Source organism: Engraulis encrasicolus, chromosome 2 (assembly GCF_034702125.1).
Source record: "Engraulis encrasicolus isolate BLACKSEA-1 chromosome 2, IST_EnEncr_1.0, whole genome shotgun sequence".
Taxonomy (NCBI): Eukaryota; Metazoa; Chordata; class Actinopteri; order Clupeiformes; family Engraulidae; genus Engraulis; species Engraulis encrasicolus.
Genome location: NC_085858.1, coordinates 19898735 through 19914260, shown reverse-complemented (window position 1 = coordinate 19914260; position 15526 = coordinate 19898735). Strand labels below are relative to the sequence as shown.

Here is a 15526-nt window from a genome sequence, read left to right as displayed (position 1 = left end):
CCCATGTGATACATGTTGGCCAATGAGATTGCAGTGCTTCTATTTATGCCTTTCAACCATAGATTGTAGCTTTCAACTTTCCGGTATACTCATGAACGGCCATCCGGGTACTTTGCTCTTAAATTTGCGTTACGCCCCTTTATGGGTGAAAACAAACCGAATGTCTCATTGACTTACATGCTACAAAGGCTAGCCTAAATTAACACATTTCATGCTTCAGCCACGGCTGTTTGGCTATATTATTTGAACAGCCGGCAACGCAACATGTTTTCGGCATGTTGCGCGTGAACAACGCTAGTCTACAGGTCCGTATCTTTCGTTTATGAAACCCCAATATCACCAATTGACTTGCATGGGTTGTTTTCCCCCATAAATGGGCGTAACGCACATGGAAAACGTCACGCCGTTCATGAGTATTCACACTATTGTATGAAAGTTGATTTTATCATTAGGATTTGATTTGTTGTAGGTTATTTTAGCAGTCACACAAAGTCGTTAACCCTTAGTCGGCGTAGGCATACACATTAAAGTAGTAGCCTATGCCTACTCAAAAATGTCTGGCCATAATACAATTTCAGTCGTTGGTTAGACTTTCAGCACTGCAATTCATCATAGTTTACAGCAGGTGGTGTCAAACATATGGTTTCTCAGAGCCGTATATAATATATAAACGGCTCTGTGGTTTCTTACAGCTAAAATCATACACAACCGTGGGCTACCTATTATTGATTTTAAACGTCAGTTTATATTCCACGAGTTAAAATAAATAAATAAAATAAAACTCCCAGTATGTGCACTAGGCCTAGGTCTAACAAGTTTACTTGTGAGCAGGACGTAATCAGTTCAACTGTAGGCTGCACCCAGCCTATCACATTGCATTGCAATAAATTAATAGCCTATCTTCGTTTAACTTAAATTTGAAAATATAATCTTTATCTAAAACATTTCATTCCATGGATATAAAGTTCCTCACAACTAACCCCCTGTGTTGTTCCTCCTGTTGTCACTAGGGAGGGATCTTTCGGCTGGGAGAACAGCTGGGTAATAATAACAGAAAGTCCTGCAGACGCAGTCTGCAGCCCCATCCTCCCGCCAGTCTATGGAGCGCCTCGCTCTGCTCAGGCGGGATGGACAGAGACAAAACCGAGTCGGATCCATCCCATCACCGGAATGGTCTCGTTGGATTACTCTATGGGGAGTTCACAGACATTCATAATGGAAAAGTCAGGTGTTCAGTTAGTTTGACTGATCATGCCCTCACAGTTCAGAAGATCACTTCTTTGCCTGGACAGGGCAAGGTGTTTTTTGACTTGGCTGACTGTATTGGTTGTCGTGCATTCAGAGCAGAGGACAATGCTGACCACTCGGCTTACTTTTCTGCGTATTTTTATCCGTTTAAAAGAAATGGATGGTTGAGTTCTGCAACGTCCCGGCAACGGCTAGAGCAATGCTTTGGTGTTGCGCTCGCTCAGGACCCTCGCGCAAATCTTGAAGAGGCTGAACGCTGGGCTCGTGCAATTAGGGATGCTTCATTTCGTCACTTACCCCGGTGCGAGGGTGAGACAAACCGTTTTTAAACATATTTGTAACTGCTTACATGGTTCTGTGAAACAGCTTTGCGCGTTTGGCGTAAATGCGCTAGAAAGGCAGTTCACATTTCCAGTGAACTGTCATAGAAGGAGTAACCTCGTGGTCGTCTCTTTTACTCACTTTGGATGTTTCCAGCAAGGTTTCGCGAGAGTAGACGTGTAGAATTATATTGGTAGTAGGCTAAAACTGCCACACCATTTTTTTTGTAGCCTATGGCATTGGCAGCGCATGTTCCACAACATGGGCACTGCAAATCGCCATAGCAAACCATTTATACGCTGTTTTAGTTAGATTTCATTCCTCTAATCCTACACCCATTTTAAACCTGACCCCTTGCTGTGTCCTGTCCTGTAGGCTGTTGAAATTCAGCCTAAAATGGGTATTTAAATTGGCTATAGTGCTACACACCAGTTCCTGAACTTACTTGTAGGCTACTGTAAGGCCACAGTATCTTGCTTCCCCAGGCTGAATTCGCTCAATGACTCCACTGTGCTATTTATGTCATGAACCCTCAGTGATAAATATTTTGGGAGTTTTGGCTTGGAATGGAAAACGATGATGCAGGTTTTAGTGTGCAGTTTCATGCACCAAGTCTTTGAATTCAGAGCACATTTGTTAGGTAGGCTAGGCCATGTCAGCCTTCTGAATGGAAACAATTGACAGCCACTACAGTGTAACATAAGATAATGGCAAGTAGGATACGTTTTCTTTCAGTTCCTCAGAACAGGTTCAGAAACAGGTTCTGGTGTCTCTTTGCCTGCAACTGATGTCTGACATGACATTATTACATCACTTTAAATTATATGGCTGGTGGGGGAGCTGACTGCTGGTGGATCGGTGACCTATGAGGCAGTCAGCTATCTCCTGCTCTGTACTGTTGGCCCCAGGAACAGCAGTGGGAGCTGTCAAACTGCCAGAGAGTTTATGACTTATCGCCATCCGCCATGGTCAGGCTGGCTGACTGGCTCACCCTTTCCAAAGAGGGTCAGGGGAGGCTTATGTGCAACACCACAAATCAATATTCAGACGATGGATATATGGATTGAAGAAGATTAAATCTTAAATCAGGGATAAGACTTTGTCGTGAAATATTATTTTTGTCGCTCCTCATATGATATATAGGCTGTGGCCTTATAGATGACATGACATCTTTCTTTGCTGTCTCGTGGAAGCTGGCTGTAAAAATGCAATCACAGTGTTAATCACCCTGATTTAGAAGTGCGTTTTCACTTCAGTCATGCCTCAGTTATACTGCAGTCATTAATTTATTACATCTAAAATCCCTGGACCCACAGTAATTATACATGAGAAGAAACAGCCAGTGGCCAGTGGTTGAAATGATCTTCAAATGAAGCAGTAGTGAACTCTATAAGCAGGGGTCTCACACATTTAATTAGTGCTACTGCTCCCTTTTTTTGGGGCCGTCATTTAAAAGTCATTTACGGTGTGTTTTAATGGCAACAATAGGTGCAGGATTTGAAGATTATGCACAGGATTTGGATTTGAGGACTTATGAGGACACAAGAGGGTATTTTGTGGTCAAAGTCAATGGTGTTTTCTGTTTTGCCTTAACTGGCATCTGGAGACGCAGGGTGCGATTTGTGGGGGAGGGATTGTCCCCCCTTCTGATGCTACTATCTATCTCCACTTCTTTTACAGGATTTTATTCTCAGTTTACTGTAACGCCTTTGATAATGAATTGATATGATTAAAATCTGAATAGTATCCCCCCTTCTGGTGTTTTCGAAAAATCCCACCCTCAGAAATGTAACATATCTAGCAAATACACACAGTAAAGCACCACAAAGGTCATGGTTTAATTGCAGTGAAAAAGTTCCGACATTTACCATTTTCTATGTAATTGGAAAGATTAAGCTTATTGCTTGCTCAAGAAATTCTTGCCTGGTAGATACTCGAAGAATGTGACTACATTTTAGGTGACTTGAGGATGGGTTTGCTGAAGCAATTCAAAAGTGGTTTGTAACGGATGTCTCGTTCGTTTTAGATAAGGGGCTGTGGAGGGGAACATTATTTGCATGTCAGAGTTGAACTGAATGAATTTTTATGGCTGGAAACTCTGGGGAGACTCTTGTCTGAAAGGATGAAAGATGACCCAGCAGAACTAAGCTTACAGTTGATAATACATTATAATTATTGTACTATCACATACTTCTAATAATGACACAGCATGATGTGAAAGAAGCTAATCCAAAGTGAAAAGCATGCAGTGAATGATTTTGTTGTGTGTCATTTCCAACAGCGCATTGGACAATAGACACACTATGTATTTAAATGCTACACTGATTCTCATGCAAATACTTCCTACTTCAAAACGCCACATCCCATTCTCACGTCTACACATTTCCCTGCCTGTCTACCCCTGTCCTCATTTTCAAACAATGCAAATCTTTAACGTTTCTATCCTTGGAACAAGTTTTTCTGGCCTGGGTTGGGCCCTTTAAATAACTTAACGTTTCCTGTGGTGATGAATGAACTAAGCACCCAGGATCCCTGCACAGTTGTCCTCGAAGGCACAGCTATTCTTGCAGAAGAAGCAGACAGGAAAACATATTTAATCCATAGACCGAACTATGTTGAGGAACACACAACGACTTAGGGAACATGTTGGCTGCGGCTAGACTAGACCATATGTAACTTAGCAACACGTCACACAGTCATATGTGTGTATGTGTGCATTGCTAGTAAGCATTTACCCAAATGGGAGACAGATGTGGTTTGGATAGACAAGATTAGATGAAAAGATCATAAATCCTTTCACACACCGTATAGCCTGCATTTAATGCAATGCATCATGGGACATGAAAAGACTGCAGTAGCGCAGCAAGGACATTATCCATCCATTCCTCTGTTTCTCTCTCTATCTCTATCTCTCTCTCTCTCTCTCTCTCTCTCTCTCTCTCTCTCTGTCTGTCTCTCTCTCCCTTTCCACCTCATGTTGGTGTGTTGTGCTGATGCTGCAGTGTCAGGAGTGTCTGTAACGGTGACTGCAGCAGCAGCTCTGTCCCATACACAGCCCGTTGCCCTCTGACCTCGTCTCCATCTCCTGAGGCGTCCAGCCCCACCACCCTGTTCCTCTCGGCCCAGAACAGCAGCAGTCTGATGGGCTGTCAGAGCCTCTCTGCATGCCTGCCTGCCTGCCTGCCTGACAGCACCAACGAGTGGAGGTGAAAAGTGGAGGGAGGGGTAGGGTGGGGTATGGGGTAGAGGTTGGGGTTGGGGTTGGGGTGGCCTCCCTCTCCAACCTTGGGGCGGCCGCTTGTTGGCAGAGATCCGCGCATGACGCATTGCTCATGTGGATGTGAACGCATCTCGAGGCCAAGGGGCCAATGACTTCAGAAACCTGCGCTCGGAACTCGCTGCCCTGGGGAATGTTTGATGTAGTCATGCTGCTACAGAATGGCTTCTCTTTTCTTGTGTGACTGCCTGGTGGAAGGGAAGGAGTGCACAATACTTCTGTTGTGGGCAGTGTTGCCAGATGTGTCTGATCAAATCCCGCCCAAAAGGCCCAAAACCGCCAAAATGCGCTAAATTCCGCTCAATTAAAACAAATTACATTGATTTCTATGGGCATAAAAAGGCAGAAAAAACGCCAAATGGCCAATTTTTCCCGTTTTTACCCGCAGACGGCCATCCCAAGTAGCCGGCAAGACTGTTTGTGGGCCAGTTGTTGGGTTAATATCAGTTTTTTTTCTGTCTTAAATATGGTAGTTATTCAATTCATGCATCAAGGGAAGTGACTTTTCATTGAACAATGTAGATGTAGGTCAATGACGTTTTAGTAGTACCACACGTCATGGTGGTGCAACCACAACTAAGGCCATTATTGTATGCGTTAAATGATATTTTTTTGGGTTATCTAAGAAGCGTATTCATTGCAGTACATTAATTACCAATTACTAATTTTTTTTGGGCTGTGCTGGGGTTGTACCACCTAAGTTCTGAGCCCAAAAAAGCTTCATTCTGTGTTCCTGAACATACAGTATATGTGCCCTATTTATGCCCTCTTCTGTGATTCGCTCTGGATAAAAGCATCTGCTCAGTGTAATGTCATGTCGTGTAAGTTATATTCTACAGAATCCTTTGGCTGCACATTATGTCACTCTAGAGTGGGCTCCTCCAGTGCAGTCACACACACGCGCGCACACACACACGTGCACACAACCGACCTATTAGCCAGCCAGCCACGCGAGCGACAGGGCTGCAAATAATAGTAGAGAGAGAGGGAGAGAAAGTGAGGGAGGGAGCGAGAGCACGTGCAATAGCTGGAGACATCACCCATGGCCGAGTCTCCGCGAGTGTAACTCGGAGCACGGGCACCACAGCATGAATTATTGAGTCCAATCCAGAATCTGCTCTGCCTTTGAAATGCAGGTCATCAGGCGTTGTGCAGTGTAACAGCTCGCAGAAGCTTGCAGCCGCGGCATATTAAACTATTACGTATGAAAGATTAGCTTGGCACCAACACTTGTGAAGACTTCTGTTCAGATGCGTTTGCCAGAGCCAGTCAAGGGAGAGAAAGCAATTATTTGGAGCAATTAAGCTCTGTTTCCTTGGCGCGCGAGGCCTGAGGGGAGGGGATGTGGGTTGGGTGATGAAACAAAGGACTGTCAGAGCGGAGCACCCGCTAACCAAGTCGACTTGGTACGTGCCTAATGTAAAATTCACATGTGATGTAGGACTGGGTCCCCATGCCAACTGCACAGCTGTGACGTGAGGTAGTTCAGCGCACTGTAAAACGTTGGGCAGTGGCTCAATAGTATTAAGCGCTGGCCTTTAGATCAGAGGGTCGCCGGATTAAATCCCACCCTAACCAGCATTTTCATCCCTGGCCGAAGTGCCCTTGATCAAGGCACCTATCCCCATATGAGAAAGAATTATATGATTCATATACAGCAAACATGCATGTTCCTTACATGAAATCGTATAGAAAAAATGTGCCAGATTTACAAGAGTCACTTATGCGTTTTCTAATATATGTCTATCATGATAGTCGATTATGGCCCCTTTTCGAAAAGAAATACTATATGGAACTTATACGCATGCCGTATAACATGACTGTATGCAGTATAAATTCTTATAAGAGTTTGACATGCCCACAATGCATAATACTATATTATATTGACTAAAACATAGGAGAAAACTACTATATTCCTATAGAAATAATGCACGTTGTAGCGAAGGGGAGTAGAGTTGCCCAGCTGTGACTTGAACCCAGACCTTCTGGGGTGGTAAACCGGGGCTCTGACCGCTACACGGCATGTTAGTCAGAACACACCCACAACCCTACTGTAGTGATGGTCACTCCATCAGACTGCCTTCCCCTTCAGGAAGCGCACCCGTGCGCTTCACACACTCATGGTGTCCCTCACGCAACTGCCCATCATGCTTCTCCCATCCAGTGTGCCCCATCATCAATGCTTCACCCATCACTGGGGTCCCTCACACCGGAGTCACCAATCCTGGGGGTCCCTCACATGGAATTACGGCTTACACCCAATGGGTACGCTTCCATCCCACTTCTGACACCTCTTTTAGCGAAGGGGAGTAGAGTTGCCCAACTGGGACTCGAACCCAGACCTTCTGGGGTAGTAAACCGGGGCTCTGACCGCTACACCAAAGAGCCAGGCTCGTTGGCATGTTAGTCAGAACACACCCACAACCCTAGTGATGGTCACTCCATCACACACATTTTATGTTAAAATCATATTGAAATCTTATTCAATTTACGTATGACATAACACATGTTCCGTAGTTGGATTTTACAGACTTTCTATATTAAGTTTATATTAAGTTTACAACTTGAAATGTAATATTCGTATATGCATTTTATAAAGTTTATACATTTAATTATATGCAAACGTTATTTAATTCATACCTTTCTTAAACAGTTTCTGACACCAATATTTATATGAATTCTGCACATTTCTTATATGAAGCATGAGACTTTAAATGTAAGCTTAATATTCGTATATAACACAGGCCTAGACAGTCTAAATAAGCTCCCAGGGTCTGTCCCACATTGTCCCTCCGAAGCATACCCCTTGTCCCCCCTTGGACTTATTAGCAGGTGGTCACCCTAGCTGGAAATAAGCTACAACAAATATTGCATGGTGCACCTTTAAATATGGCATACACATAGCCTACTGTAACACATACAACATGGCACAAATACAGCACACATCTGATTGACATTCATCCAAAAACAGCACTATTTTCCAATCTTTTTACTTATAAGAAATATATAAGCCCCTAGTAACATAAATTGTGTATGACATATATGACTGAAAATAATTAAAAAAAATAGTTAGATTTGTATATGTGGGTTTGTGCCTTGTATGACCCTTATACTATTCTTATGGAACAGATATAATCCATTATGCGTTTTTAATAAGACTTTTTCATATGGGTATCCCCACACTGCTCCAGGGACTGTAACCAATAACCTGTACTTAAATATCTGTAGGTCGCTTTGGATAAAAGCATCAGCTAAGTGTAATGTAATGTAACATTGCAGCCAGTTAAACGTAAAAAGGTTAGTTGCCTTGAGTTTGTAAGTTACCTCAACTCAAGGCTTAAGTCAACTCAGGGATTTTTCAAGTTGAGTTAACTTACAAACTTAAGGCAGCAGGGCAACTTACTTTTTTGCGTTTAACTGGCTGCAATGTTTTGCAGTGTGGCATCTGACTGCAGAAGGCAGGCCTTTGCAACTCACTGGGCCGAGTCACCATAGAAAGCTTAGTGCACTACCGTTCCACTTACAGGTAAAAAAAAAAAAAAATACAGTAACAAAAGCTCAATCCAGAAGCTTTGGGTCTCATGCCTCTTTTTACTGTGTGGCTCAGAATAATCTTTTAGCCATAGCTGAGCGTCCTCAAGGCAGGCCTGGATTGGTCACAATGGCATTCTGTGACACAGATTAAAAAACACAGGATTTGCCATTCTGCAGGCTCATCATTTTGGATTTATTTCCACTTTGTCAGCGCTCTGTGATGATGATGTTACAGTCATGAGTTTGTTTAAGGGACACTAGGGATGTTCCCATCCCACTTCCTCTTCTAATTGGGGAGTTCCTGAGGGATGACAGGGAAGACACATTGTCAGTTTTGCACCTGTACATAACTGTAATTGTAACTTAATTTAAAAAAAAACGATTAGTCATTCCATATGTTTCGTATGGACCTAAAGCTGTCAGGAATGGATGATCAGTAAATCTGCACCAACTGCTCCAGGGTCAGCAAGGCAGTGCACAGTCTTACTAGGAGAAAAAGGTAATGCATATTTATGTACCTGTATATATGAAATCTGCACTAACTGTTGTAGGGTTACTATCGTACTAAGAGAAAAAGCTAATGAATATATGTATGCCAGAATGCTAAGACCATGTTTGCTGTGTAGTTTACAAGCCGCTAATGGATGTCCAGAGCTGAGGACAGTGCTGCGTTAAAGCAAGAGGCCTTCCCAAGTGTCCAATTAGGGGAATGGGGTCAAGCATGACCGATCTCTCCGCCAGCCAGCCAGCCAGTGAGCCTGCCAGCCATAGCTCTGGCTCTGACTTACTATGGTGGCAGGCTCTGTCACTGTTCACACTCCAGCATGCTTGTGGACTCGTGCCCTGAGCCCCCACACTTGCCCAAAGGGCTGGCCCGGCCAAATGTGATAAGGCTCAGCTAGTAAGACAGAAGCTTGTTTTCACCCAGAGGAGAATCTTTCCAGTGTCACACTGAAAGGGAACTTGCAGTCTTTTCAGTGCAGTTAGACAACTAGACAACCAGCCATGCCAACTCGAAACTCCTTCTGGCATCTCCTGTGACGGTCCCTTTCCTACCATAGCTGAGTCACACATCCATTTGCATTGCAATCAACAGCTCACGTGGTTGTCATGAGTTTATTTGCCCCATGGGGTCGTGGAGTTCTAGCGTGGTTTACACAAACACGTTAACAAGCCACGCCGAGTTTCGTAATTTGTGGTGCTGAAACTGGTCAGGCTGGCTCTACCTGTCCAGCTCAACCACAACCAACACACGGCAACACGGTTGAGCATTTGTCAAGATCTTAGATTCCTGCCACATTTTCCCCCTCTTAACACATTGTCAAATCACTGAGCAGGTGCGATATTAGGAAGGAGATTATAATTTTACACAAGACTTGGAGAGGTGCCGCTGTCTGTCTTGGTTTATCTTAACGGTTCAGTGAAGTTGCTATAGCACAGACATTCTCAGGCACCATCTGCTTAGCTGCCTGCCTGTCTGCCTAGCTGCCTGCCTGTTTGCCTAGCTGCCTGCCTGCCTAGCTGCCTGCCTGTTTGCCTAGCTGCCTGCCTGCCTGCCTAGCTGCCTGCCTGTTTGCCTAGCTGCCTGCCTGTTTGCCTGGGTGCCTAGCTGCCTGCCTGGCTGCCTAGCTGCCTAGCTGCCTGCCTGTTTGCCTAGCTGCCTGACTGTTTGCCTAGCTGCCTGCCTGTTTGCCTAGCTGCCTGACTGTTTGCCTAGCTGCCTAGCTGCCTGCCTGCCTAGCTGCCTGCCTGTTTGCCTAGCTGCCTGCCTGTTTGCCTAGCTGCCTGGCTGCCTGCCTGCCTGCCTGTTTGCCTGGCTGCCTAGCTGCCTAGCTGCCTGCCTGCCTGCCTGTTTGCCTGGCTGCCTAGCTGCCTGACTGTTTGCCTAGCTGCCTGCCTGGCTGCCTAGCTGCCTAGCTGACTGCCTGTTTGCCTAGCTGCCTGGCTGCCTAGCTGCCTGCCTGCCTGTTTGCCTGGCTGCCTGGCTGCCTAGCTGCCTGACTGTTTGCCTAGCTGCCTGCCTGGCTGCCTAGCTGACTGCCTGTTTGCCTAGCTGCCTGGCTGCCTAGCTGCCTGCCTGTTTGTCTTAGAGGTGTGTCGTTCATGAACGAGCCGGTTCTTTTGAACGGCTCCCTGAAGTGAACGATGGGAACCGGATCACAGCTGGGGGAGCCACTCGGCCGTTATTTCGTTCATTTTTCATTCATTTTAAGCACGTGACCTCGACCAGAGTAATTAAATTTGGGGAAAAACACAATTGTTTACCTCAAAGAGAGGCAAAAACAGTCTTTAGAAGCAGGAGAATAATCAGTTGTTGTTTGGACAAAATTACCTTGAGATGGAGTCAAAATATTACATTCTTAACACTGAATACACAATTTAAAAAAGAGCCAAAAGAGCCAGTTTTTTAACGGCTCTTTGAAAGGAACAAGCCACTAAGATCCGGATCCCGTCAAAGAGCCATAAATCCCATCTCTAGTTTGTCTGGTTGTCTAGCTGCCTGCCTGGTTGTCTAGCTGCCTGTCTGTCTACCTGCCTGTCTGTCTGCCTGTCTGGGCAGCGATGCCTCTGGCTGTGGTGATATCCATTTTGTTTTCATTCATGGGATGTTTCACGTTGATACTCCATCTGCAGCACACACTGAGGGATGATGCAAGAAGACTCATTGACTCGAGGTGTCAGGAGTAGTTTGCTTTGGTTAAATTCAATGAGCAGCTGGTCGACTATACACCAGCGATGTCACTGTCTTACAATCAGCTGACTCTGAGCTGGACGAATGAAATTATGTGTAGGTTTTTTACTTTATGTTAACTATTTTATTTAACCGTCACTATTACAGGTTATGCACCATATTAGGCACAGTGGAATAACAGGCATAAAAACTGAGCTTATGTAGTATGATGTTGCAATTACATCATGACTTTACTTCTACCTCTAGTTTTGACACTTCAAGTGGTGTCTTCTGAAGCAAGAGTCCCATTTGATATGTGACAAGTGCTACGAGGATACAGCATTGAAGCAATGACGATGGAAGTTTGTCTGTAATGAATACTGAATGTGCATAGCCAGGATGTTCACTGACAATGTCTATTTATGTCTTCTGCTGTTGTTTTTTTTGTCTCTGTCTCTCACTCGTTCACCCACCCCCCTCCTTTTCTGTACATTTCATTCTCGACATGCACTCATTGTGTTTATTTTGGTCTCCCTCTTTCTCCCTCCACTGACATCCTCCACTCAACACTCCCTCATCCATCATCCTTCTATCTTTTTCTGTCTGTCTCTCTGTCTCTGTCTCTGCCTCGCTCTTTCCCTCTCTCGGTGTCTCTCTCTCTCTGTCTCTCTGTCTCTCTCTCTCTCTCTCTCTCTCTCTCTCTGTCTCTCTCTCACCTGTCTCTCCTTTCCCTCCCCCCTTTCTCCTTCTCCTTCTCCTTTCCCCCTCCCCCCTCTCTCTTTTTCTCCCACCTGTCTGACTTGTTTGTCTCCTCCCTCCCCCTCCATCTTGCTGTGTCTCTGCCAGGTGTGGCGTATTCTGAGGTGTCTCTGCCAGGTGTGGCGTACTCTGAGGTGCGTCGTCCCTGTCGCCTCATGCTGCTGGTGAACCCCAACAGTGGGCGGGGCCAGGCGATGTACCTCTTCACGACCCACATCCAGCGCATGCTCACCGAGGCCGACGTCCTACACACACTGGTCATCACCGGTTAGTCCCCTCCTCAGCTGCCCCCTCTCTCTCTCCCTCTCTCTCTCTTCCTCTCTCTCTCCCTCCCCCCCCTCTCTCTCTCTCTCTCTCTCTCTATCTCTGTCTCTCTCTCTCTGTCTCCCTCTCTATTTCTCTCTCTCTCTCTCGCTCTCTCTCTCTCTCTCCCTCTCCCTCTCCCTCTCTCTGTTTCTCTCCGTCTCTCCCACTCTCCCTCTGTCTCTCCGACTCTCCCTCTCTCTCCCTCTCTCACTCTCTCACTCTCTCTCTCCCTCTCTCTCTCTCTTTCTCTCTCTCTCTCTCTCTCTCTCTCACTGGTCATCACCGGTTAGTCCCCTCCTCAGTGTCCTGCATCCATGTTGCTCACTGTCACTTTCCCAACACTCACACTCAGCCACCCTGACACACACACACACACACACGCGCACGCGCACACACACACACACACACACACACACACACACACACACACACACACACACACACACACACACACACACACACACACACACACACACACACACACGATCGATCCACCTGCAGTTGCACCCCCATATGCTTCACATCCATGCCCATGTTGCTCACTGTCACTTTCCTAACACTCACACTGACCCACCCTGACACACTCACACACACCAACATCGACCCACCTACAGTTGCTCCCCCATATCCTTGACCCATCACTAGGGACGCCCAGCCAGATGGCAGCCTGTCCTGGAACATTTTCAACAGGTTTTCTGGAACACTGTCCTGGAAAGCAGCCCTGCACACCACCACATAAATCCACTGTCATTTGCCTAACACATCCTTCATTTTTTCACAGTGGAAAATTTGATCATCATTTTGGGGGAATCAAATGCCTGCCTTCACCCATATTCTTCACCTGTTCTATTTTGACGTTTCCTATTTGGCTCAGCTTGACTTCCATCCCAGGTTGCAAATCAATAGGCACTATTTGTTTCCCTGTGCTCACTTTGTTTGGAAGCATCTAGTGGATAATAGAGCAATCCATCCCTATCTTATTTGTGTCAGCCTACACCAGGGTGAGACAGGACTGCTAGAGAACGAACGTCATGTTGATGATGGTGCTAAAATGCACCTGCTTGTGCTAAAATTGATTTGCTTGGCGCCCAATACATTAGTACAAAAACGATGGGAGTGCATCCCTTCAAAGTTTGTTTTTGTTTTTGATTAGCATCTGAAGACTTGAGCATTGATTTTTCTAACCACTGTATTTGATGCTATTAGACAAAGCTCTATACACCAAGCTCAAGTACCTATGTGGCCCTCACATGCTGTGGGAATTATGTTAAATACCAAACACTGACATGAAAAGCACACATGAATACCCCGCTGGGCAACTCATAGAAAATTTTGATACACGAGTTGGCCAGATGAGATAACCGTTGACCTTTTCAACATGGCAGATAAAATAAGTAGTTAATTTCTTTCAAAAACTGACGTTATTTTTGTAGGCAGCGTAAATATTAGGAATGGCACGGTAAAACTGTAATGCTGAAATGCACAAGCCCATCAAAATATGAATCGTAAAAGGGTTAGATGTATGTTTGGCAGTGTCAAACATGTATACTAGCAACATAGTCAGGACAAACTTCGGCTCCATTGTGTTTTACGTCACTATGACAACAAATGGATTTGAACACAACTTCTTTGTCATTTCCACTTTTGAAGTAAAAAGCATCATCTTTCCTACGGCACGTGAAGGCACCATGAGTGTTGTGCTGTAGTACTGAGTGTCCTAAGGTGTCAACCATAGGTGCTGGAAAGGGGGGGGGAAGCATCCCCACTTTTGAGGTCCCTAATGAGGCTTTCTCAACTTTTACTGCAGTCAAATGAGTATAGTGCAGCAGCAGTAACATAGTTAAGAAATTAAGAATGAAGAAAAAAAATGCACCACCACTTTAAAACTCGTTCCAGCTCCCTTGGTGTCAACTCTGGAAGGAATGCCCTTAAAGCTAGCCTACTAGCCATGCCACCATGTGTGCTCTACTCATGTCAATTAGTCAAATTGTGTAGCCAGTCTGACCTGCCTGGGTGCCTCCAATGCAAACTACGTACACACACACACACACACACACACACACACACAAGCACTTTTTGTATGACACCACACCATGTTTAGTCACACTAGGCAGTTACACTTACACATGCACCGGCAGATCTAATCTGATCTGATCTCATATCATATCATATCATCTCATCTCAGTCTCACGTTCATTCACACACACCTTGTGCCTGAATGGAGCAGCTCCACTCCATCTCCCACACCCTGCTTGTAGTAACTGCCATGAATGGTGAGTCAGTGAATGTAGCAGAACAGCACAGTCCAGGTCAGTCCGTTTGGTCAGGTTATAGTCATAGTAGCACCATTCAGAAGCAGCATATGGTGTGTTGTAGGGCTGTAACAATATTGTATCGAACCGAGAAATCGTGATACTCAGAGTCACGATACTGTATCGTGATGTAAGGAGGCAGTATCGTGATACGCCCTTTCAAAGTTTTGTTATCCTTCAGTCCAGAAAACAACCATATGATTCGATGTGATAGTGCTTCCAAGCTTCAAATGAGATACATTTCTGAAATCGTGGGGTGTGTCGAACCGTAGCTCAAAAAACGTGATACGAACCGAATCCTGAGTTGAGTGTATCGTTACAGCCCTGGTGTGTTGTATATTGCAAGGTCCAAGCAGTTCTTCTGAGGTAGTGCAGGTAAGATTCAAAGTCACATAGTGCAGTTCCATAGAGTAGGGAAGAGGGGGGTTCCAAATGGAATATTTATTTGTAATATAATTGTCAATATTCGGTTTAGAACATGTTCTGGAATATTCTGTTAAGCATGTGTGGAGGAGCGTTGTGCTACTGGAATATCCACAGAATATGGCCCCATTCGAAATTGATCACAAGTTTACATGACAATCCATATACCCAATACACCCAATATTTAGTTTAAAATCAGAATACTCCCTGCATGTAAATGAGCTCATTGTCTACTGTCACAGGTGTCAGGTTTTCCTCACGCCTTCCCTGCGCCTGACCGTGCCAAATGAGGCGCTGTACAGTAGTGTGCCTTGATCTTTGAGCTACGTGTATATACCATAGGTAGTATTCTCTCCGCTTGTAAAGACTGAACACCTGCTTGCGACCCCCAGTCTCTATGGTGTCCACAATAATCTGTCACGCTTCCTTGCAACCTGTCAGTGCAGCCTCAGTCTACAGTACTGTACCACTCAAAAGGGTGTTTCCCCGTGCAGCTCAATGCCAATCATACTTCACTGCTTGAATGAGCTGAATTTATAACCTAAACAGCACACGTGGCTGCCTGGCTTGCTTTGCAGTTTGCACTTAGCCCGATTGCAGCAGTGGCATAAGAGCTAGATTTTCGCTCTTTTGCTGCAACGTTCTGCAGTCAGACGGCTACGCTGCACGAGATGA

At 45.2% G+C, this 15526-nt stretch overlaps 1 protein-coding gene across 2 annotated transcripts in view; it reads left to right on the top strand.

Annotated features, from left to right (window-relative positions):
• The first annotated feature begins 1076 nt into the window (after positions 1 to 1076).
• The window catches only part of LOC134470228 (sphingosine kinase 1-like), a 37966-nt gene continuing 23516 nt past the window's right edge, over positions 1077 to 15526 (top strand). The window contains exons 1-2 of one of the 2 annotated variants that reach the window (XM_063224259.1): positions 1077 to 1557; positions 11898 to 12077. In XM_063224259.1, coding sequence (XP_063080329.1) covers positions 1128 to 1557; positions 11898 to 12077 — 610 coding nt within the window. In that variant the 5' untranslated portion in view covers positions 1077 to 1127. The remainder of the gene's footprint in view (positions 1558 to 11897; positions 12078 to 15526) is intronic. The other variant, XM_063224264.1, reaches the window with a different exon arrangement.